The sequence below is a fragment of the Neltuma alba genome, unplaced genomic scaffold (genome assembly GCF_004799145.2).
Source record: "Neltuma alba isolate B1F8T4 unplaced genomic scaffold, ASM479914v2 tig00010270_pilon, whole genome shotgun sequence".
NCBI lineage: Eukaryota > Viridiplantae > Streptophyta > Magnoliopsida > Fabales > Fabaceae > Neltuma > Neltuma alba.
The window spans coordinates 328502-351672 of record NW_021635195.1 but is presented as its reverse complement, the minus strand read 5'-3'; the positions used below and the strand labels follow the sequence as shown (position 1 = coordinate 351672).

At 36.4% G+C, this 23171-nt stretch overlaps 3 protein-coding genes across 3 annotated transcripts; 1 reads left to right on the top strand and 2 right to left on the bottom strand.

The window, feature by feature from the left end:
• Positions 1-1378: 1378 nt before the first annotated feature.
• On the top strand, positions 1379-2950 carry LOC114755464 (uncharacterized). Its single transcript, XM_028944347.1, has 2 exons — positions 1379-1995; positions 2080-2950. The coding sequence occupies exons 1-2, from the start codon at positions 1379-1381 to the stop codon at positions 2948-2950; spliced, it is 1488 nt and encodes a 495-aa protein (XP_028800180.1).
• A 4653-nt stretch (positions 2951-7603) lies between these two features.
• LOC114755463 (LEAF RUST 10 DISEASE-RESISTANCE LOCUS RECEPTOR-LIKE PROTEIN KINASE-like 2.1) lies at positions 7604-17531 on the bottom strand. Its single transcript, XM_028944346.1, has 3 exons — positions 17390-17531; positions 9603-10271; positions 7604-8757 (listed from the first exon to the last, which is right to left on the bottom strand). Exons 1-3 carry the CDS (start codon positions 17529-17531, stop codon positions 7604-7606), a joined length of 1965 nt encoding a protein of 654 aa, XP_028800179.1.
• A 1384-nt stretch (positions 17532-18915) lies between these two features.
• LOC114755439 (protein SAR DEFICIENT 1) lies at positions 18916-22638 on the bottom strand. The gene is made up of 7 exons (XM_028944317.1): positions 22477-22638; positions 22307-22382; positions 21645-22203; positions 20217-20377; positions 19910-20107; positions 19653-19752; positions 18916-19555 (listed from the first exon to the last, which is right to left on the bottom strand). Exons 1-7 carry the CDS (start codon positions 22566-22568, stop codon positions 19287-19289), a joined length of 1455 nt encoding a protein of 484 aa, XP_028800150.1. The 5' UTR covers positions 22569-22638; the 3' UTR covers positions 18916-19286.
• Between the last annotated feature and the right edge of the window lie 533 nt (positions 22639-23171).

Below are 23171 nucleotides of genomic sequence, written 5' to 3'. Positions count from 1 at the left end.
AATGAGCTCTATAGTTTATATTAAACCGATTTATCAGTTCGTATGGTTGAAAATATAAATTTGGTTTGGGCTAATGGTTGAATGATATTTTTGGACTTTGGAAGTCCAAGGCCCAAGGTAACGATCGATGTTACTCTTATTATAAGTTTATTTTTTTTTAACCATGATAGCGATTTTAAAATTTTAAGGTTTCTTCTTTTCTATCATGGTTAATCATTCAAATAAATTGTTAGATTTAATCTAAAATAGTTTTGAAAGAGCGGTTGTCACACTTGGCCGTCCTCGTGTGCATGCGGCGTTATTGTATATATAGCCTCCTCCTATGGCAATTGATGATTAGGTTAATATAATAACCTAATGCAAATCTGTGGCTTCCATCACTTAATTCCTTTTTTTTTCTTTTTAAATTCTTTTCTTTTTTTTCCCTTCAGCTTTCCTTTTATATTTATTTCCTTTTCTGAGACCTGTAAAAGATAAATTAAGATACTATCATAAAGCCCAAAATTAATTATTTAAATGAAGATAAAAATATGATAAGATTTCCTATTAAATTTTTAATTTTATGCCACTAGTATTTAATTCAAAATATCCGCAATCAATACAAATTATCTCATTTTAATTGATAAATATCCCCAAAAAGATATCAAATAGTATATTAAAATTGGAATTTATCAAATGTACAATTTGCTCATCCCACCACTACATCTGTACACTTTGTGGGTGGGAAAAAGTCTACTCAAAGTAGAAGGAGAGCAAGGCACAATGGTGGTACTACGGAGGTGGTCCCAGAGAAGGCTGCTGAACATGCTATTGAACGAGTAGAACAGGGGAAAAGAGAAAAACGGTCTCGCGAGATGTTTGTGAACCATAGGAGATCAAACGAGATTTGGATGTTGACACTAGAAGACAACGAAGAAGGGAACTCGATCCAAAGGAATAGTCTTGATGAGAATAATAGTTTTCCCTCCGAGGAAGTGGGAGGAAAAGCTGTGGACTGTAATGTCAATGATTCTCCTTTCCCCCATGACCCAGGCGAAGACTTGGAGATGGATAAGGAGCAATGAGTTGAGAAAGCTGGGCCGAGTGTGGTTAGCCCAATTCCAGTGGGTCTTGAGAATATCACTCCAAGTGAGAAATCTGTGGTGCCCGAAACACAGCTTTCCCCTCAGTGTTAATTGGGCCTCGTTCTAACTCTGCTAAGCCTTTCCTTATGGATCAAATTATATATTGGAATATTAGAGGGGCTTGTGGTAAAAGCCTTAATAAAAACTTAAAGGCTATTTTTGGTGGGCCAACTCCTTCAATCCTTGTTCTATCATAAACAAAATGTGATAGTGAATCAAAGTTGCGATGTCTTCTCTCCCTGGGCTTTGACAATATGTACACGATCGCTAGCAATGGGTGTTCTGGTGGCTTGGTCATGGCTTGGAGGAGTGATCGTGTTCGAATCTCTGTGCTGTCTAGCAACAAACACTTTATTCATGCTCGTTGTGATTTTGAAGGATTTCCCAGTTTTCTTTTGACTGCAGTTTATGTGATCCCCCACTCAAATTTACGGCAGGCCCTCTGGAATGATTTGAAAGTTTTATCTACTGATATCTCTGAACCATGGGTTGTTTATGGAGATTTTAATGATATCGCTGATGCTTCTGAAAGGGTGGGTGGTCGTATTGCAAGTCAAAACAGAATCAAGTGGTTCAATGATCGGATAATTGATTGCTGTTTGAACGATTTGAATTTTAAGGGTCCTAAGTTTACTTGGAAAGGACGAAAGATGGCGGGCTGTGCAAGGATGTTTGAACGTCTTGATCGGGCCTTAGGGAATGCTCAATTCATGGATTCTTTCAATAATTATTTGGTCAAGGTATGCTCTCAGACTGCTTTCTCTGACCATAATCCATTGTCTCTATTTTTAGATGCTGCTAGTATGGCTTTCAGAGGTATTAAACCTTTTAGGTTTGAAGCAATGTGGATTGAACATGGAAATTTCCTGGAGTTCGTTGAAAAGTCTTGGATAGAAAATGATGATATTAACGCAAGTTTATCTAGCTTTAGAGACTCAATTATAGTTTAGAACAGGGAAGTTTTTGGCCTTGTGGAAAAGAAAAAGAGAAACATCCTTAATAGACTTAAAGGTATTCAGCAATCCCAAGCTTATCCGTTTTCCAGCTTTCTATCTAAACTCGAGCTAGAACTCCAAGCTGAATTGGAATTTATTTTGAAATTAGAGGAAGTCAAATGGTTTCAAAAAGCCCGGTCAAATTGGATAACTAAACGAGATAGGAACACCCGTTATTATCACCTTAAGACCCATAGAAGAAGGAAGTGGAATAGAATTGTTTCTCTGAAAAATGACCAGGGTGTTTGGATACATGACAATGCTGATCTCAAATCTCTGGTTGTGAGTTATTTTAAAAAGTTGTATTCTGTGGATGATATTGGCAATTCAAATGTGCAAACTGTTATCAATTTCCCCAGAGTAGAAAAGGAATTGTTAGATTCTATGGGTTTTATGCCGAATGATAAGGAAATTAAAGATGCAATATTTGATATGGGTCCTTATAAAGCACCAGGATTTGATGGGTTTTCCCCTATTTTCTTTCAATATAATTGGGAAACAGTGGGTCCATTTGTCTGTAAATTTGTTAAAGGGGTTTTTCAAGGCAATCTGAGACTTGATGATTCTAATAAGACATTGATTTCTCTTATACCGAAAAGGGAAAATCCTGAAGTGATCACTCATTTTAGACAGATCTCTCTGTGTTCAGTTCACTATAAATGCATTACTAAAATTATTGCTAATCGTCTTAAAGTTGTGATGGATGATTTGGTGTCCCCTTATCAAGCCAGCTTTATTAAAAGAAGGCATATTCAAGATAATATCATTATTGGGCAAGAACTTCTGCATGTGATGAGCAAGGCAAAAGGGAAGACTAGTTTGTGGCTTTAAAGATTGATCTTGAAAAGCCTTTGATAGGCTTAACTGGAGTTTTATTCACATGGTCCTTTATGATGCTGGAATGGATGATAAGTTTGTGAATCTAGTTATGTCTTGTGTCACCTCGGTCACATACAATGTTTTGTGGAATGGTTCAATGACTGAGTATTTTGCTCCTCAAAGAGGTTTAAGACAAGGTAACCCCATCTCTCCTCTTTTGTTTGTTTTATGTATGGACAGATTGTCTCATCTTATTAGTGATGCTGTAAATGGGGGAAAATGGAAGCCTATTGCAGTTTCTAGAAATGGGCCTGCTATCTCTCATCTTATGTTTGCTGATGATTTGCTTTTATTTGGAGTGGCTACTGAAGAGTAGGTGTCTTGTATGATGGATGTTCTTGATCTTTTTTCTAAAATTTCAAGGGAGAGAGTTAATAGGAGCAAGTCCTCTCTTTATTTCTCTCCTAGAGTTGGATCGAATATGATCAGGAAAATTAAAGATCTAACCCAAATGAAAGTTTCTCCAGAAATAGGGAGGTACCTTGGCTTCCCTTTATCAAGGAATAGAAAATCCATAGAAAAGTTTCAATTTATTGTTGATCGAGTAAGATCTAAATTGGCAAGCTGGAAAGCTGAATGTCTCTCTACTGCAGGTCGAATTACTCTGGCCAAATCTGTGTTGAGCTCCATTCCACTATATCCTATGCAGGTCTCCCAAATACCTAAGAAGATATGTGATGAAGTAGAAAGACTGCAAATGAATTTCATATGGGGTCATAATAAAGAGAAGCAAGGCTATCATCCAATAGGATGGCAGTATGTAACCAAACCCAAGGAGTACGGAGGACTTGGTTTTAAAAAACTATCTTCTGTTAATGCAGCCTTCGGGGCAAAATTGGCCTGGAGATTGATTTTAGGTGAAAAAGGTCTTTGGACTGATGTTTTAAACCAAAAGTATATGTTACATAATGAAGAGAACCTTCTGACAACTCTTCCAGGAGATTCTAGCATCTGGAAATTTATATGTAAATAGAAAGAGATAATCGAGAAAGGCTCTAAGTGGCAGCTTAGAAATGGAAGGACCATTAGGTTTTTTACTGATTTGTGGTTATTACCAAAGAGGAAAATTGAAGATCTTTGTATCAAGAATTTATCTGAGGAGGAACGTGGTAGTGTGGTGGCGGATTGGGTTACTAATGGTATGTGGGACTTACATAGATTGGCCACTGTGATCCAACCGCAGGTGATATCTCGTCTCACTAGCACCATACCTCCGTTTGATTCGGCTGGGGAGAATTTATTGATTTGGAAAGACTATATTTTTGGCTCTTTCAGTGTCAAGAGTGCCTACTTTATTCTTGAAGAAAATCCTTGCTCCTTATATAGTCCTATTTATAAGACTATTTGGAAATGGAGAGGAGTTGAAAGGATTCGGGTCTTTTTATGGAGAATCTTTCATGAAAGGCTACCTACAAATCTCTGGAGGAGCAAGTGGTCACAATGTTCACCCATGTGCTCGTTTTGTCTTAATGAGGTGGAATCTATTCTACATGTGCTTAGGGATTGTGACTATGCTAAATCAGCATGGTACTCTTTTGTAGATCAAAGGAATTTGGTCAGATTTTTCACAGCTCCTTTAAAAGAGTGGATTGCTCTTAATTTACAGAACAATATAGGCGCTAGAGTTTATGATGACTGGAGTTTGTTATGGGGAGTAGCTGTTTGGAAGCTTTGGCTCTGGAGGAATGCTGCTTTATTTGATGAAAATTTTGTTAAACCCCCTGACCCTGTTACTGTAATTAATTATAGTTGGCAGAACTTTGTTCCTTTCAATGAACCAATGAGACGGGAAAAGGAAGGCCAGACTGAAGTCCGTGCAAATAATTGGTGCCTTCCTCCTGAAGGTTGGGTTAAACTGAACGTGGATGGGGCAGTCTCCAAAATTTCCAGAAATGCTGGTTGCGGTGGAGTGATAAGAGATAATCATGGAAATTGGATAGTAGGATTTTCCTTCCAGATTGGTTCTTGTAGTGTTATGGAGGCTGAAACTTGGGGTATTTTCAAGGGCCTGAAATTAGCCTGGGATTTCGGGTTTAAGCAGGTGGTGCTTGAATCTGATGCAAAAAATCTAATAGACTATTTGGCACATATGAAAGTGAGTCGAAGCTACAGTCTGATGATAGTTCAGATACAGGAGATGCTTGAATTTAATTGGGAAATTAGACTCCGGTACGTTGATAGAGATGCAAATAAGGTTGCTGATGCGTTGGCTAAAAAGGGGATATCCACCTCCTCCTATTTTGATACTTGTCCGTTGGATCTGAGGAACCTGGTGAACAAGGAGTGCTTGGGATCTAATCCCACTTAATTTAGTGTTTTTCGTTTTGGGCTAGGCCCTCTCTTGTACCAAAAACAAAAACATAACGAAGCCCAATGTAAGCACCGTGATGCTTAGGAAACACATTTTGGAGGGCTGAAACACTTGGCGCTGCACTAAAACCTAATTTAGCTGATGCTGTAAGTTATAGAGTCCTATATATGTACAGAATAATAGTCAAGGCCATCTGGGAGTTGCAAAACCGTCCATGAGAGAAGCAGAGGGCGTTATATTCCCATCTGATTGTGTGTCGGAGAAGTTATAAATAAGACATGGCATTTACGTACGATGTTGCTGAGAATATTGGATTATTTAGTCCCCATTCACCGCTTTCTCCAATTTCCATGTTGTTTGTTGCATAGCTATCTCCCAGGAAATCCATCTCATTACCAAACGATATTGCTTCATCGTTGCTACCACTATTGTTTGGCATTTGCTCCATGTTCTCCCCTGTACTCACAAATTAGCAAATTGCTGGTCAGACTCCCTTTTGCAATTCATTAGAGAAATCAGCAATTAATAATTAAAACCAAGTTAACAACCAACCTTGGGTTAGGAGAGCCATGTTAGTCCCCATAAGTTGGTCAATTTCTTCGAGGCAATTCCACTTCACATTTGCCTCCTTCACCAATTTCTTAACGCCTTTGAAAAACTTGTCATTTTAGTGTTAAAATTGTTGTATTATACTATTTGATTATAATTTATTCTTATGTGGAGGTTACATAATCTTATAAAGTAAGTTGTCAATGGATACTGCTGAGATTATCAACAGCTTTTTATCGGGTTGTTAATAGTCACTACTAAGACTGTCAATCGCAATGACAAAGCAAACGTAAATTAGAAATCTAAAAAGTAGTCATGTCATTTTACATTTTACAATTAGCATATAATACTCTAAGATTCCTGAGACCTGCTAGTAATTTTAACATTTTGTAGGATCTTAGATGAATAAAGTCTGCTTCTTGGGACCTGTGCGTCATTTTCCCTAGAAAAAAAGTGTCTTGACCAAAATGCCCACAAAACAATCGTGTGTGCGTGTGTGTGTAATTCCTTCCTCCTCCCTTTACTTTCGTAGTTGGCAATGGCACAGCCGGCGAACTTCCCTGGTGGTGGAGCTGTCGTCGCTGACGACTTTTTTCCAAAAGGGATGAAATGGTGTACAAGTTTTTTTAAAAATATATTTAAAAGTCAAACAAAGAAAAAAAGAATTGCAGAAGATTCAAATTTAGCCATCAATTTCAGGTGTTCAACCATTTTTATCACATTTTTAAAAACAATTGATTTAGAAGCCGAAGAAAAGAAATTTAGTAATTAGATAAAGAAATTTTTTTATCACACATAGGAAAATTTCGTGTTAATTTTGGCTTTTGGCATTCTTTACCTCTTTAAAAAGAAAAAACTAGTAATCATGAAATTTTTTTTTTTTTTTAGCACTGAGTAATCATGAAATTTAATACAAAGATAAAGGTAATTTAATAGTCACATATATATATATATGAAATTTAAATACTATTCCTCCTGTTCTTAATATACAACCTAATTAACTAATTTAAGTAAATTAAAGATATTAGTTAAATTAGTTAATATGATATGTTTTTTTAGAACACCATAAGTATCTTACTTAATTCCCTCTCTCTTTCTCTTACTTAATTATTGTTAGGAAAATATTAATAAAGTTAATTTGAAAAAAAAATCAATAAACATGTGAAATAAGTCTTATATAAAGGATCAACATTAACTTCCTAATTAGCTCATATATTAAGGACAAGAAGAGTATTAAATTTCAGCCATCTTAGTACTATTTTTTCCCATAGGAATGATTATTAAATTATGTAAATTATTTGCTCCACGACCATTTTATTCATGACATTTATTTTTTTTTCCTAGAGGAAGACTTTGGTCCGACAAAATAACTGTATAAATTTTGTAAATAATTTTGAGGCATTATCAGGCACTCCAATAAGGATTCAAACTTTAATTTATCATATTATGATGAATTAATTTTTTTCTACTAGACCCAATTTTTTTTATTATCATTTTGGTGCTTATCTATAATATTTTCAACCCTTTCGTATTTTGAATAAATTTGACAAATTATCCATGGAAGAAGCTAGTATATAACATCTTAGTAATGACATGTGCTACATATACTTTTCACTTGATGGCGGCACTTAGTTCTCGAAATTCAAACTGAAAAATTCGCATAAGGTAGAAAAAAGAAGCTACTGATTTCGTATCGATGATGCATTTACAAGTATACAAGGATTTAACTTTGCGAAAGGGGAATTCTATCTACCCCATTGATAATCCACCGAAAAGGAAAGAACACCATTTGTAGCGCAATTTCCCTCTCCGGTTGCTGGAATTATAGGGGCAAACATGAAAGGCTTTGGTGGCGTTGAGAGCTGATCCAAGCTCCCTTCCAACATCTCAATCACTCTATTCATGGGAGGCCTTTCTGATGGCATTGTCTGGACGCACCATAATCCCACCATGACCATCTTCTTTGCAATTTCACTTTCCTCTCTGGTCATGCCATCATGTTCTGTTATATTCTTGTCCATCTCAATTTGCTTGTATACCAAATAAGGAAAACATGCATCACTTGAATCATTTATGTCTCTGTTGATATTTTGTCTTCCTCCAACCATTTCCAAAATCAACATTCCATAACTATACACATCTGACTTATGAGAGACTCCTCCAAAGTTTCTATTCCATACTTCTGGTGCAATATACCCGGCAGTTCCTCTTGCATCAAGCATTGAGACAATACTACGTGTTTTAGAACAGAGTTTAGCCAGCCCAAAATCTGAGATCTTTGGACACAAGTTTTTATCCAAAAGGATATTGTTAGGTTTTATATCAAAATGCAAGATTCGAGTGTTGCAACCCCTATGCAAATACTCGAGTCCTTTGGCTATCCCTTCTGCAATTTGAAGTAATTTTTCCCAGCTCAAGGGTGGATCATTTGGCTCTAAATCCCTCTTGCATATGAACTTCTCAAGTGAACCATTGGGCAGAAGTTCGTATACAAGTGCTTTTTTGCTGCCTTCAACACAAAAACCAAGGAGGGTGACAATATTTACATGTGAAGTCCTACTAATGCTCACAACCTCATTGATAAACTCTTCACCGTTCCCTTTGGATGCATTCAACACCTTCACAGCCACAGGACAGCTGTGTAGTGTGCTTCCTTTGAATACAGTGCCATAACCTCCTTCTCCCAATTTGACTTCAAAAGAGTTGGTCATTTTCTTGATTTCTGAAAATGTGTACCTTGTTATAGTTAGAGGCCCATTATTTCTGATGAAGGACTCAATGGCTTCATCGTTCTTTTTCATCTTCTGAAAATATACTGCGATCATTACTGATATTTTTCGTCTTGAGAAGAAGAAAATGATGCATATCAGCAGAGCTCCCACTCCTGCAGCTATTAAACCTATCGGCAGAAATAAAAGAGAATTCAGGTGATGGAGAACATATCCTGAAGCCCATTATGAAAGAGACCGGAGCATTAGGACTTCACACGCTATAAATAGGAAAGGACATGTTCTAATGAAGTATTGCTGTACTCCGTACATTAGGCTTGCACTTCAGATCAAATTGTACAATGATAGTTTATGTTGTTTAAACTTCCATTAATCTTTATGGACAAAAAGATGTTGAGGAGCAATATTTAAATTTCTACTTAACAAGCCTCATTCTCAAATGGCCGCTATATTCTGCTTTCAGTGGCTAGCTATATACAAGCATTTCCTGATCCTTAGCATGTTTTTTTAAATACGTACGTACATACATATATCTCATTACAAGACCCTTCTTTTACTGTCATAAGAAAAAAGAAATGGCAGGAAAGGACGTGTGTGTGTGTGTGTGGAGAGATATCTTACCAATAATTAGCTTTGACAAATGGACTCTGCATCTTCCTGTCACCAAACAAAGCATATATTTTATTAGCGAAACACGAATCAACGAAATCTTATCATTCAGAAGGATTAGAGATCTAAATTCAACATGTACTTACTGACTAATGTAGGCATAATGTAAAGAGTAATAAAGCATGTTATTATTAATATCTATCTATACATCTAATAAAATATATATATATAGTCAAAGTATTTATAATTGCAATTTGTTATATAGGTTTCTTGCGATGTATGTATGCCACCAACTAGTTGTTAGATATTTCAAATTGGAATCAAGAAAGAAAGAGCAACAGGCTCTGTTGCAATAAATTGCAACGGCAACAATTCTATCAGTAAATGATCCAGCGGTCTAATATACCTGAGCAGCTATTGCTTTGCACGTTGCCATCCTTGCAGAAGCACAACGACTCTTTTCTGGTATCAATGTAGCCACAAATCCCGTCAGAAGCTTCACACTCTTCACAACTCTGGGCAGTCTGCCAATTAAGAAGAAACCCTTCGTTCATAGCCTCTTTATACTCATTCATCAACCCTTTACTTGTAACCCGATCCTTCATCACTGGCACCACAACACTCTCTTCACAAGTCTTGGACCAATCAAAACCCTCATTACTCTCGTTCCCCATCACAAACACAAAGGACTGCTTCACACCAGACGTCAAACACCTTATGGGCGACGCATTAGATGGGTGAGAATTGCAATTGTAGTGAAAGCTAAGGTTCAAATTCAAAGGGGAATGAGAAAGGGGCAAATTTCCCAGGGGAACCTTGTGAAGTGCCCTTGGACATGTTCGGTTGAAAGTGTCAACGTCAATAAGGTGAATGGTATGATTATCATAGTCTACGTGCGCGACACGATAACGTAACCCAGGTGGTGGAGACCAGATGGGGTAGCCACCTTGATGAGAGCAGATGAGCCCAAATTCCTCATAACCACAGTAGTGGTTAGGAGGGGAACCATGTGAATCTGATAGCCAGAAAGGGTATCTGATTTGCAAACCGTCGGCACAGCTGGAGGGGGGACAGACTGTGGAAGACGAAATGGAATTACTGGCAGAGGCATTATGGATGAAGAAGGAAAACAGAGGAAGAAAAAAGCACGGGATGAGCTTCAGCATCAGGAAATGTTCCTCTTGTTGGAATGATATCAGGATGATTCTGAGTTTGGCAAAAAGATGGCGAATTCGAGTCTTGTGAAATGGTTTTGATATTTTATGCGATATTGAAGAAAATGTGTTTCCTGGTGGAGGGACACTGGACTTTATGATCTCGAAAAGGAGGAAAAAGCCTTCAAATTTCTTCGTTTATTTCTAGTCTTGATGTTCACACGCTACAGAAATGGCTGAACAAGTGACGATATACTGATATTAGGTTGAGATCAAATATATTGGCGTGTAATAGATGATGGGAAGATGCTCTGAATTCCGATTTTTCAATCGAGTGGAAGTTGAAGTACTTGTGAAAGTAACTACCGCACCAGGTTGACGTGCATGCTTTTCCGTTCACTCGCTTTGTCAGCAGCATTGTGCATCTGAATTTTTTTTTTTTAAAATGCTCTATGTATTTGTTTATTGGAATTATGCGAACCCAAACGATATTGACACGAAAACTGGGGCTCATCAAGAATGCGTAGTTTGTTAGGGGTCATATATATTCTCAAATATTCTGGGCATATTTGCAAGTGTAAAACTTGAAAATTTTTCCACAATAGATCATATATTACTTCCCGTGGTTGATATAAGAGAATTTAACTAATTCGAATATATTAAAAAAATTAGTTAAGTTAATTATTTGTAATAAATATATACTATCTTCTCCAAAATACCATTGCTAATCATATATACTAGTAAAAACTACTTTGACATATACAACTACTACAATTACTGTTTTGGGGAAAAAAATAAATATAAAAAATAAAGTGAATTTGGATCTTATATTTAGGACTAAATTGAATGTCAAACTACTCCTTTAGTTTTATTTATAAGTCACTTTCAACATGTTTTACACAAATCAAGAAAAACCTTAAACTTTATTAGCTCTTATTTAAAATTTAACAACTTTTCAATTTTATCCCTATTTAATATAAATTATACCTCATATAAACAAAGTTAACACAATAATAAATAAAGAATTAAATTATGCATCCATTAAAAAAAATTCTCTGAGTGTCCTATAAATAGGAACAAAAAAAATGTCTTCTCTCTACCTTGTAAATTTAACTAGAAGAATACTTCTTTGGTCCTATTTATAAGGCATTTTCAATATGTTTCACACAGACCAAATAAATATTAAACTTCATTAACTCTTATTTAAAATTTAATAACTTTTCAACTTTATCTCTATTTAATTTACATTATACATTTTGTAAACAAAGTCAACACAATAATAAATAAGGGCTAAAATTATACATCCATACAAAAAATTTCTCTCAGTACCCCATAAATAAGACGAAAAAATATCTTCTTTCTTTCTTCTATAAATAAGACTATAGGAGTAACTCTTATATTAATAATGAGAAATAATATAACCCAGAAGATGTTGGAAAGTGATAGACCATATTTTCAATATGTTTAAAATGTGCATTTTGGGCTATTTTAGGAAATTGATTAGATAATAATTGCACTATTGTTTAAATAATATGTTAAATGCACATGGTCCGAGAATCTGGTCTAACATGATACTTTATTAGTATTTTGAATGAATTTTCAGTTTGGGAATTATTTTCTGTGTTACATTTGAATTAATTACAAGTGCAAAATAGGAAAGAGAGCACATTTTGGATCTGCAAAATTGGCTAGACGATTTTGGGCCAGGAACAGTGAAAGAAGCTCGAGCCCAACCCAGAGGAGAGGAATTGCTGATTGGTGAAGCGCAGCATTTCAAGGGAGAGACAGCGGAGGATTCTGTTATGGACCGTTGGAGGGAAAAGTAGTTTTAACGGATCAGATGCAGGGGAGATTTGAGAAGGATAGCTCATCATCATCTTTACTCCAGATTGAATATCTCAGATGCAGAGGAGACCTCACTCATTCTCGAGAGCTTCATCTGGATCCCACCGTCACTATTCCTCTCACATTCTCTCCTATCCGACCCATACCATTTCTGCCATGGCTATCGCAATCTTCAACGATGCGGAACAAAACCAAAGCATGAGCAGCTAAGCGTCTGTGTTCTGCCTGGAGATGGAACCGATGCCTGAGTCTTAGTTTTAACAGGGAGTTTCTCGTTTCTTCAGTTTTGGTCTGAGATTATAATGTGGATTAGACGAGTTGCTCATTTGATATTATTATTTCATGATTGATTACGAATTATATTTCACTAGAACTTTTGAATCTGTTCGAGAATTAGTAGAGCAATGAATCTATCGCACATTCGAGTTGAAAGTGCCTTCTCTGTTATTGAGTAAAATCAGATTATAGTTTCTATTCAAGTTGTTTCAGACCTTATAATCGATTTGATTAATGTTCAAAACAGTGTATAGTTATGATTGTCATGGAGAAGTTTGATTTGTTGTGCTTCTGATTCTTAACCGAATGAGTCTATACCTATCCTTAGATTACCGCAGTTGCGGAATCTAATTGGCAAGGGAATTAACGAGTTGTTAGTTCAATCTTTTCAATTCGGTCTCACTCCAATATCTTAATCAGACTAGGAAGGCAAAGCACATCTCCAGGAGAACACTCTTTCACATTTGATATTTTATCACATTTTAACCTCTCACCATCTTGCTGAGATAAATCCGAAATTTACAAAGATTTATATTCTGCATTTATGAGACCTGAAATGAATGATCCATTGTTCAATTGTCTGCATCTTTAATTTGTTAATTTGTTAATTAGTGGTTTAGCTAAGGGACTTTAACATCATTTAAGCTCCTTTGTGAATCGACCCAAATTAGGCTACTATCCTATATAGTTTAAGTCTAGTTTCTTTGAAGAACCCTTTCGGCAAGGTTTTTTTCAGAAAGTAAATAATAAGTTGGAATTTGAAATGTGAACACTTTGTGCCAAAGTACAACTATGAAGGGTCAAACCGTTGTACGATGGGGAAGATAACGATGTGCCAAAATTGACTTGTTTTGGAGTATAACTTCGTAATTGACTTGTTCTACGAGTAGATTTAGGATTTTAATTAGGAAGCTCCTGAAAGAATTTAATTACTAAAAAGTACAAATGAAAAGCATAAACAAGTTATCATTTTTTATACTAAAACTTGTTACACTTCTCAAATATCAATAGACTTTAGAATAATTAAATACTCCTCCGGTCCTTAATATAGGACCCAATTCTTGAGTTGGTTTTGGTCCTAAATATAAGACCCATTTTTTATATTTATCAATTTTCTCTAAATTACCCCTATAGATACTCCCTCAATCATAATCAAATAGAAGAGGGAGAGGGGGTATTAAGAAAGATGATTATGGTGTTTTAGGAAAAATGTGTTACCTTTCTTATAATTAACTAACTTACCTAACTTTCTTAATCTAATCAAACTAGTTAAATGGGTCTTATATTAAGGACCGGAGGAGTATTTTTTTAGGACGTAATTATAATTTTCCTTTTAAGATATGTCTGGTTTCATATTGAATAGTTTTACAAGGCGTGTGTCTCATGAGGAGTCAAATTTAATGCGGACACATTAGAGAGGCGCCATTAGATATTACAGGCTCATCTTGTGGTCTGCAACAAGAGTGTGGCTTTTATAAGGTTGGATCTAGAACCGGAAAAATGAGTCGAACCCGTTGGACTGGTCCCTTTAAATTCATTTAAGTTGAAGGCCAGGTTTGTAATTTAGAGTTTTCAAAGGGAACTTTGACTTAAAACGGCCAATCTTATAGAGCTGAAAAATAAACGAGTCAACCCGTTTAAACCCGCCAACAATAATTTTTTTTTCTTAGTTTACATTTTTTTCTTAACCCTAACCTAAGTCCCTAATGTTTTACACATTTTCTTTCTCTAAGTTTTACTTTCAGTCTTTCACTCACTCTCAGCTCACACCTCAGTCTTTAATGATATTAAAATAAATAAAAATATATTCTCCATATCCTAAATCATATTTCAAATTTGTGTTTATTTGGACCAACAGTTATATATTAAAATAACAAAATATATTCCCCGTATCAAAACAAAATTTTAATGATTAAACCAACATATTCGCTTCAATTTGTATGTGTTATAAAATTTTAATAAATAAGTTAACACTTTTTCTATAGTGACTATATCAAAATTTTTACTCTATATTTAAATAAAGTTAGACAAGTGAGTTAGATAAAACAAAAAAAGACCATCCTAAGCAAAAGCCAAAAAAAGATGATATAGTTAGTTCATTAAAAGCATACTATGGATCAATCCAAAGTGCTAAGATATTTTATACTTCTTACGAGACTGCGCAGCAAAGTAATTTTCACATTTAAAGTCTAAGAAAAAAAGTACTACCTTCAGTCTTAATTATAAGACCTTGTTTGTAGATTACAAACACAGAATCAATTTCCAGTAGTTGCTAAGTTGAAACCTCTAAAACAAACTTAACATTGATATTTTTAAATAAACTTACTGGTGAGCAAAAAATTCAATTCAAAAAGACGGAAGAAGACATATTAGACTCCAAAATAGCTAAATAATATTGAGAAGAAATCATTGATATTTTTAGAAGTTAAAAAGACTCTATTACTAGTAAAGCACAATCAAATATTCTTACGATTGAAGACAGCAATGATAGTATTTATCCACTTTTTTTAGTGAAAATATTTATCTACTTTCAATGAAACTTTTAGATGTTAATACTTAATGTTATTGACTTGTTATGTCTAATGGATGTTTTAAATTTTTTGTATGTTGATGGACATTTATGTATAATGATCTTTTGTATTTGTGACTTAATTTTATTCATATTAATATCTTTTACTAGTAATTTTATTGGTTTATTTTTATTTTTTCATAAAACATGTGAAAAATATAAAAAAATAGATTTTTTTTAAACGGCCAAAAACCCACAAGCTAGCCTTGAGCCTGTCTCCTTAAGAGTCGGGCCTAGTAAATTAAGGTATTTTTAAAATTTCGCTCCTATAAGATAATTATCCAAAGCCATAGCATTGATGTAGTTTTAGTAATGGCAGCAACTTTTCAAGCAAAACCATCAACGTGTTACAATTAAGAGTATTTGGCAACCCTTAAAAGTGTTTCTAAAAAGCATTATTTTTACAAAATGAGACAAACTCCTCAATATATATATTTCGTAAATTGTAAAAAATACTTTTAAAATTATAGTTTGGTTTCTATTTAAACAACCTGCCATGCAAGGACCCCTATAGTACACTCACCTATTAATTTATTTTTGTTGTTCAAACTTCTTGATCAAGCTACTTTCAATATCAATGATCGTTGAAAGGGTTTTTTTCCCCCCCAATTCTTTTCGGTCAATCTCACGGGCAAAAGATAACGCTACCCTTTTTCATCCAAAAATGTTTTTATAAAATCAATTTTGTTTTACTAAAAGAAACACCACCACCGAAAAGTCACATTTACGATTTAAAAAATAATATGAAATTCAACGAAACCCTTTCACACCTCAATTATTATTTCTGTCAGTAAAAGTTTTATTTTTATTAAATTCAAGTTGTGGGTGTTAATGTTTTTTTCACTCTACGTTTCAGTGAATTTCGCATCGATTTGTGTCCTGAACAATCCGCAATTACTGGGCTGGATTTTACTAATAGCAGTTTAAAGTTGAAAATCAAACAGAACGAACATCATTATGAAAGGAAGCCACGCCAACCAAAAAAAAACAAGAAAGAAAAACACCTGTTGAAGTGTTGATACTTAATCAAATAATTTGATTTTAAATTATTTCATCATTTATTCAGATGACATGAAGTATTCTTAGTCGCTGTACATTTGCATTAACGTGGTACAGAGACGCAAAACTGGGAAAAAGGACTGGCACATTATTCATCACTATATATACAGAGATTAGCAAGCTAAGATGTCTATAATACAACTATCTGCAACCATCTACAGAGCAACTAATCAAACATAAACAGAATAATATGAAGCACAATTTTTCCCTTCATTTCTTGCTGCTACAGGAGAAAATATGGAAGGCTTTGGTGGAATTGAGAGCAATCACTCTATTCATGGAAGTTCTATCTGATGGCATTGCCTGTACGCACCATAATCCCACCACCATCATCTTCTTTTTCACTTTCCTCTCGAGTCATATAATCATGTTCTGCAATATTCTTGTCTGATGCAATTTGCTTGTATACCAAATGAGGAAAATATCGATCACTTGAATCACTCGCTTCTCCATTTATATCTTGTCTTCTTCCAACCATTTTTAAAGTCAACATTCCATAGCTATACATGTCTTACTTGTGGGAGACTCCTCCAAAGTTCCTATTCCATATTTCTAGAGCCATATACTCAGCAGTACCCCTTGCACCAAGCATTGAGATGGTACTATGTGTTCTAGAACAAAATTTAGCTAGCTCAAAATCTGAGATCTTTGGGCAAAAGTTTTTATCCAAAAGGATATTGTTAGGTTCTATGTCAAAATAAAAATGCAGAACCGAGTGTTGCAACCACTATGCAAATACTCAAGTCAGCTATCTTTTTGGCAATTTGGAGTAATCTTTCCTAACTTAAGGATGGATCACTTGCCTCTAAATCCCTCTTGCATATGAACTTTTCAAGTGAACCATTGGGCATAAGTTCATACGCGACTGCTTTTTTGCTGCCTTCAAGACAAAAACCAATGATGTTGACGATATTCACATGCATCTCCCTGTCATAAACAAAGAAAAGCATATATTTCATTAACAAAACACGAATGAGTGAAATCGTGTGAATTACAAGGATTAGAGACCTAAAAAGTCAACACGTAGTTACTGACAAATGGAGGGATAATGTAAAGAGTAATGAAGCATGTTTTATTAATATCTTTCCATACATCTAATTAATAAATATATAGGGTCAAACCATTGCAGTCCATTTTTTTATGTACAGGTTTCTCGCAATGTATGCATTCCACCAACTAGGTAGTATGCTTCAGATTGCCATCAAGAACGAAAGAGCCACATGTTCTGTTGCAAGAGATTGCGGCCGCACCTTTTCAATGAATATATGATCCCGCTTATTGCTAACATACCTGAGCAGCCATTGCTTTGTCCGCTGCCATCCTTGCAGAAACACATGAGCTCATTTTCAGCATTATTGTAGCCACGCAACCCTTCAGAATCCTCGCACTCATCATAAACGCTTTGCCGGTTAAGCACAAAACATTCATTCATGGCCTCTTCTTTATGCTCATTCGTCAATCCTTCACTTGTAACATGGCCCTTCAAATTTATCTCCGTAACGCTCTCTTTAGAATTCCTAGACCATCAAAACCCCCACTCTCGGTCCCTACCACAGATGAAAAGCCCGTTATGGGCGACGCATAAGAGAGGTGAGAACTGGAATTGTAACAAGACCTAAGTTTCAAATACAAACGGAAGTGAGGATGGAGTAAGTTGCCCAACAGAACTTTGTGAACTGCCCCCAGACATGCTTGGTAGAAGGTATCAAAATCAATGAGGTGAAGGGAATGATTATCACAGTCTATGTTCGTGAAACGATAAGTGAAGAGTAGACGGGATAGCCATCATCGCAGATGTGGCCGAATTCTTGGTAACCACAATACTGGTCAGGAATGGAACCATGTGATAGCCAAAAAGGGTATCCGGCTTGGATCCGATGGGCAAAGCTGTAGGCGGGACAGACTGTGAAGGATGAAGTGGAATTGCTAGCAGAGGCAGTATGGATGAAGAAGGAAAACAGAGGAAGAAGAAAGCTTGCGAGTGTCGGCATGAGGAAACGTTTCTCTTGTTGTTGGCAAGAAGATGGCAAATATGAGTCTTGTGAAATGCTTATGATAATTCATGCTATTGAAGAGACAAGATAGACTTGTGGCCAAATTAAGTCCCCCTGGCTGAGGGACAAGGAACTTTGCGGAATGATATTGTAATGGAGGCAAAATCCTCAAAATTTCTTCATTTATCTCAAGTCTTGATGTCCATACGTTCCAGAAATGGTAGAACAAATGATGATGTACTCATCTTAGGTTGAGAGGTGTGAAATGATTAAGATATCTGCCATCTGAGTCGACCTCCTCTGCTTCTCTTTTGCTTGTTCGTCCTTCTGTCATTCACCATTTCCTTTGCTGGGCAACTTCTTTATGTACTGAGCTTTATGACTCAGATTCCTATGTGAATTGAACCATATAACCGTTGAAAATCATGTCCATTTAATTTACGATCACTGTTTTGGAGAGGCTCCATTTGTAACGTTGCATGAAGTTGTGTGAGAGCTGAGAATTGCATTTTTTTTCCAGTATAATACCTTGGTTATCGATTTCTACTACGATCAGTTTTAGGATTGTAAGCATGTTTGGTTTCATATTAAATAACATGTCAATGCAAAGCTTTTCTATTACGTCTATGAAGCTGAGGATTTAGATTTAACTCTCGACACATTAAAGAAGCTCTATTTTAACAACTTTTAGACGAACCGAATCCCTTTTTGGGGGGACCTCTTCATCTAACTTACCTTTTTGTGAACTTGACATCAATTTTTGTACTAAACAATCCACGGTTACTTGGTTAGATTTTGGTAATAGCAGTATAAAGTCGAAACTCGAACTGAACGGAGATCAATATCACGGGAAACCACGCCCAAAACGAATACAAGAAGAAATGAAACATCACGTTGCAGAAGTCTGTGACTTGGGAAACATTGAATAAACACAGCAACACTGACCCATTAAGGGCAAGGTTGACCATTGGGAAGGAGAGGCCCTGCCCATCATCCACAACACCTTCTTAAAAATGGGCCTGCCTCCACCTACCTAACAACTACTCCCTACAGACTAACATAACAAAGCCCAATCTAAGCACCGTGATGCTTAGCAAACACATTTTGTAGGGCTGAAAGACTTGGCACTGCACTAAAACCTAATTTACCTGATGCTGTAAGTTATAGAGTCCTATATATGTACAGAATAATGGTCAAGGCCATCTGGAAGTTGCAGAACCGTCCATGAGAGAAGCAGAGGGCGTTATATTCCCATCTGATTGTGTCTCGGAGAAGTTATAAGTCATGGCATTTACGTACGATGCTGCTGAGAATACTGGATTATTCAGTCCCCACTCACCACTTCCTCCAATTTCCACATTGTTTGTTGCGTAGCTATCTCCCAAGAAATCCATCTCATTACCAAATGATATTGCTTCATTGTTGCCGTTGCTGTTGTTCGGCATTTGCTCCATGCTGTCCCCTGTACTCACATAGCAGTAAATTGCTGGTCAGACTCCCTTTTTGCAATGCATTAGAGAAATCAGCAATTAATAATTAAAACCAACTTAATAACCAACCTTGGGTTAGTAGAGCCATGTTAGTCCCCATAAGTTGGTCAATTTCTTCCAAGCAATTCCACCTCGCATATGCCTCCTTCACCAATTTCTCTATGTAGGTCTGCAAATTCGTGACATTATTCTCATGAGTAATTAATAGATCGAATGATCCAGAAAAAAAAATTCAAAAAATAATGGATTTTTTTTTTCTTTTTGGTCCCCCCGGGGCTCCACCAGAAATTAATTAGGACGGGTGGGTGGATGGATATGGAGCATACCCTGTTAATGTTGGTGCTGATGTCCTTGCCGTAGAAAGTGTGGCCGTTCATTTCAGCTTTAATGAGCTGGCAGATGGGATTCAGATAGAGGGCGAAGTGGGACCCACGGTACATGTAGACTTTGGTCCCCATTACACATGTCTTGGCGTGCTTCACAGTCACTTCCCACATCTTCTCGGACATCCCTATCCCTAGAATCTGCAATTATTCCACAGGAATGAGAAATAAGTAAATTCCCATGATGCCCCTACAAATATTTATTTATTTATATAATAAATCAAGATGATTAATTGGGAATTATTCTTACCTTTCTGAGTTTGTGAGGATCGACGATGAAGAGCTTGAGGAAGTCCTGGACGGTGTTAACACTCTCCGACGACAACTTCTTGTGAAAAGCTCCGTCTTTACCGATCTTCTCCAGACGCCACACTTCATCGTTCAACATTGGTGGGTGATGTTTCTTGTACACTTCACATTCATATTCAACTTACGTTAATTTCATCATTGTATCATTAATCAATCTATCGCTGAATATAAAGTTCATGGTTTTCCGTAACTGTAAATACATATGCGTGTGTGTGTGTGTGTGTGAAAAAAAGGTTGCTCTGGTGGGACCATGAGCATATGCAGTGTCGCCGGCAGTAAGCTCCTAATTAATAAGCTTAATGAGCTGTGTTTTTCTTTTTGACCAGCAGATTAACAGTCGCTTTCTTGTTTCCTAGCCATCTAGTTTTTTCTTTAAAGGATAATTCGGAATATATTAAGAGGAAAAATATAAAGAAAGAAAAGCCAAAATGCAGACAACCATCTACCTTGCTGGAAAGGATGAAAGGTAGGGATGTCCAGTATAATATACAATCTGGACTTATCCAGTGCTCTCTCCCTCTCTACGACGTAGTGGATATAAATATATATATATATAGAGAGAGAGAGAGAGAGCGAGGGAGATTATTTTACAAATAAATATATATAATTTGAATCTTTGAATTTAAACCCTGTCCCTCAATATATTTTTTTGTAAGAATTTATTTATTATTGTATAAGAATATGAAATATTATCTATATATATATATATATATATATAAATCGAGCTTCTCCCAAAACTATGCCAAACTAGGTATTTTGTTTTTGTAAGATAGTATAAATAGTATTTTATTAGAATATTGTTCTTGTTAAAGTCGAATATATGTCTGTGTATCTATAGCCTGACCTATACAGAGATTATGTTCAAATCATGCCAAATTCCAGTAAAGTTCCACGTCCTTTCATTCTCTTTATCATTGTCTGCTTTTCTCACGCGTGCAACTCGAGTGATATGTGGGTCAGTCAGAAAATTTTGTGGGTGTGTGTGAAATATCTAATGAAATTTCCTCTTGACCAGCTCTATGTATAATAGTATATATAAAACAAGAGGTTGATTCAAGAACTGGCCTATGTATTTCTTCCCCTATATATGATTATCAACAACCTAAATTAAATTATAAACAAATGACACTTGTGAACCAAATGACTGATATAAAAATATTCTTGTTAACGATGCTAACAGGTCAAAGCTTAATCAGGCTTGAGCACGAAATATATGACAACGTAAATATATATGCAAGACCAAGATGCTTAAATTGGAAACCCGCTAAGTTATGGCTTTGGCTTGCAGATAGCAAATCAAAACTGTGTTAAGAAAAATCGCACGTAGTTAATTATCAATTTGATTGAAGTAAGAAAAAATAATACTTACGTTCTCCACGATGATCCTTCACAACAAAGGCCTCCGTCATGCCTTCACGAATCCGAACACCGGGGTTACTCCCCGGAGCAACTCTGACGGCGACCCGGAACTTGCGGCTTCTGATCCAGCTAGAATTATCGGTGAACTCAATATCACAGGTGGGTGCAATCCCGTCCCTCATGGTGAGGTTCAATTCTCCGGTGAGCAAAGGCCGTTTCCCGGTTCTCTCCTTCAGTATGTTCTTATCGAACTCCTCGGTGGTCCATGCCTCCTTGTCGGCTGCGGGGAAATCTCCGTCGAGAACCACAAGTTCCAGCTTAATAGGTTGGGGAAGACTGGTCCGAACCATTTGGTCACCGTTCTTCTGAACAAGCATCACTTGGATATTTTGGCCATCAATGTCCAGAATCCTGGTTCCCGTGAATATTGGAAGAGAAAGCCTGTTGCTGAACATTAGTTGATAGCCTGATGCTTGTGGCTGTTCAAATGCTTCGATTCGCAGAGAAGGAGACCGAGTCAACGAACGTGGGCAACAATGCCTCATCGCTCTTTCAACCTCTTCAGTAACCTAATTAATTAACAAAAATAATAATTGTAATTAACTTGAATGCCAAATCATCCGACTCTGATAAGTAAGCTCTTGAATGGAAGATGAATGGTTGATGACTTACGACTCTTCTGAGCAAAGGCTCCAAGGCAGAGAAAAGGTTGTGCATGTTCTTCACCATAACCACTTCTCCTATGATCCTGTCAAATATATAGAATTAATCATCAGAATTCAGAACCAGATAGGCTTTGAAACTAAATTGAACGGAGACGATCGAAGGGGCGGTGCACATACGAAGCAAAAGAAGGTCGAGTGGGTCTCATGCGTTTATCGCTTCGGTTGTCTGGGTCTGGACCAGAATCATCGAAAAACCTTTTGGCGGCCATTTTCGGGAATGATTCAGGAGGAAGAGATTCAGTATAGTCAGAGAGAAAAGGAGGGGATGGTGCAAGGTTGCTCTCAAGAGGAGGGTTTGTTGCTTTTATATATACGCTACTGGATCACTGTAGAAATTAAATTAAATATTTAAGATATCAGAAAAAGAAAAATGATCAGAAGCTTCTTGGAATGTTGGTGGAAACCACCAGGCAGATTGCAGAGGCAGCGTTGTGGCGAAGATGCGTTTGTATGATGTAAAGACTTTGACGTCAAAAGCCCCTCAAAGTCAACCCTCCGCCTCCTCTCTCTCTCTCTCTTATTGTTTACACTTTTCACACATTTGGCTTGCTGATCTGGAGCCGGTAGGACCTACAAGCTCCGGGGGCCACAAAAAATAAGATTCAGGTTTAATGGGGCATATATAATTTAAGGGCAATCTGAAAAACTATTACCTGCGAGTTGCAATGGCCAAACAAGTGTTGCAAAGATGCGACACGTGATAATTATTTGGTGGCTTCAATCTAATCTGATGGTTGAAATTTTGGCCCAACACAGAAGAAAATCCAACGGTTCAATATCGAGTCTAAGTTTGCTTGAATATATCAAACCTT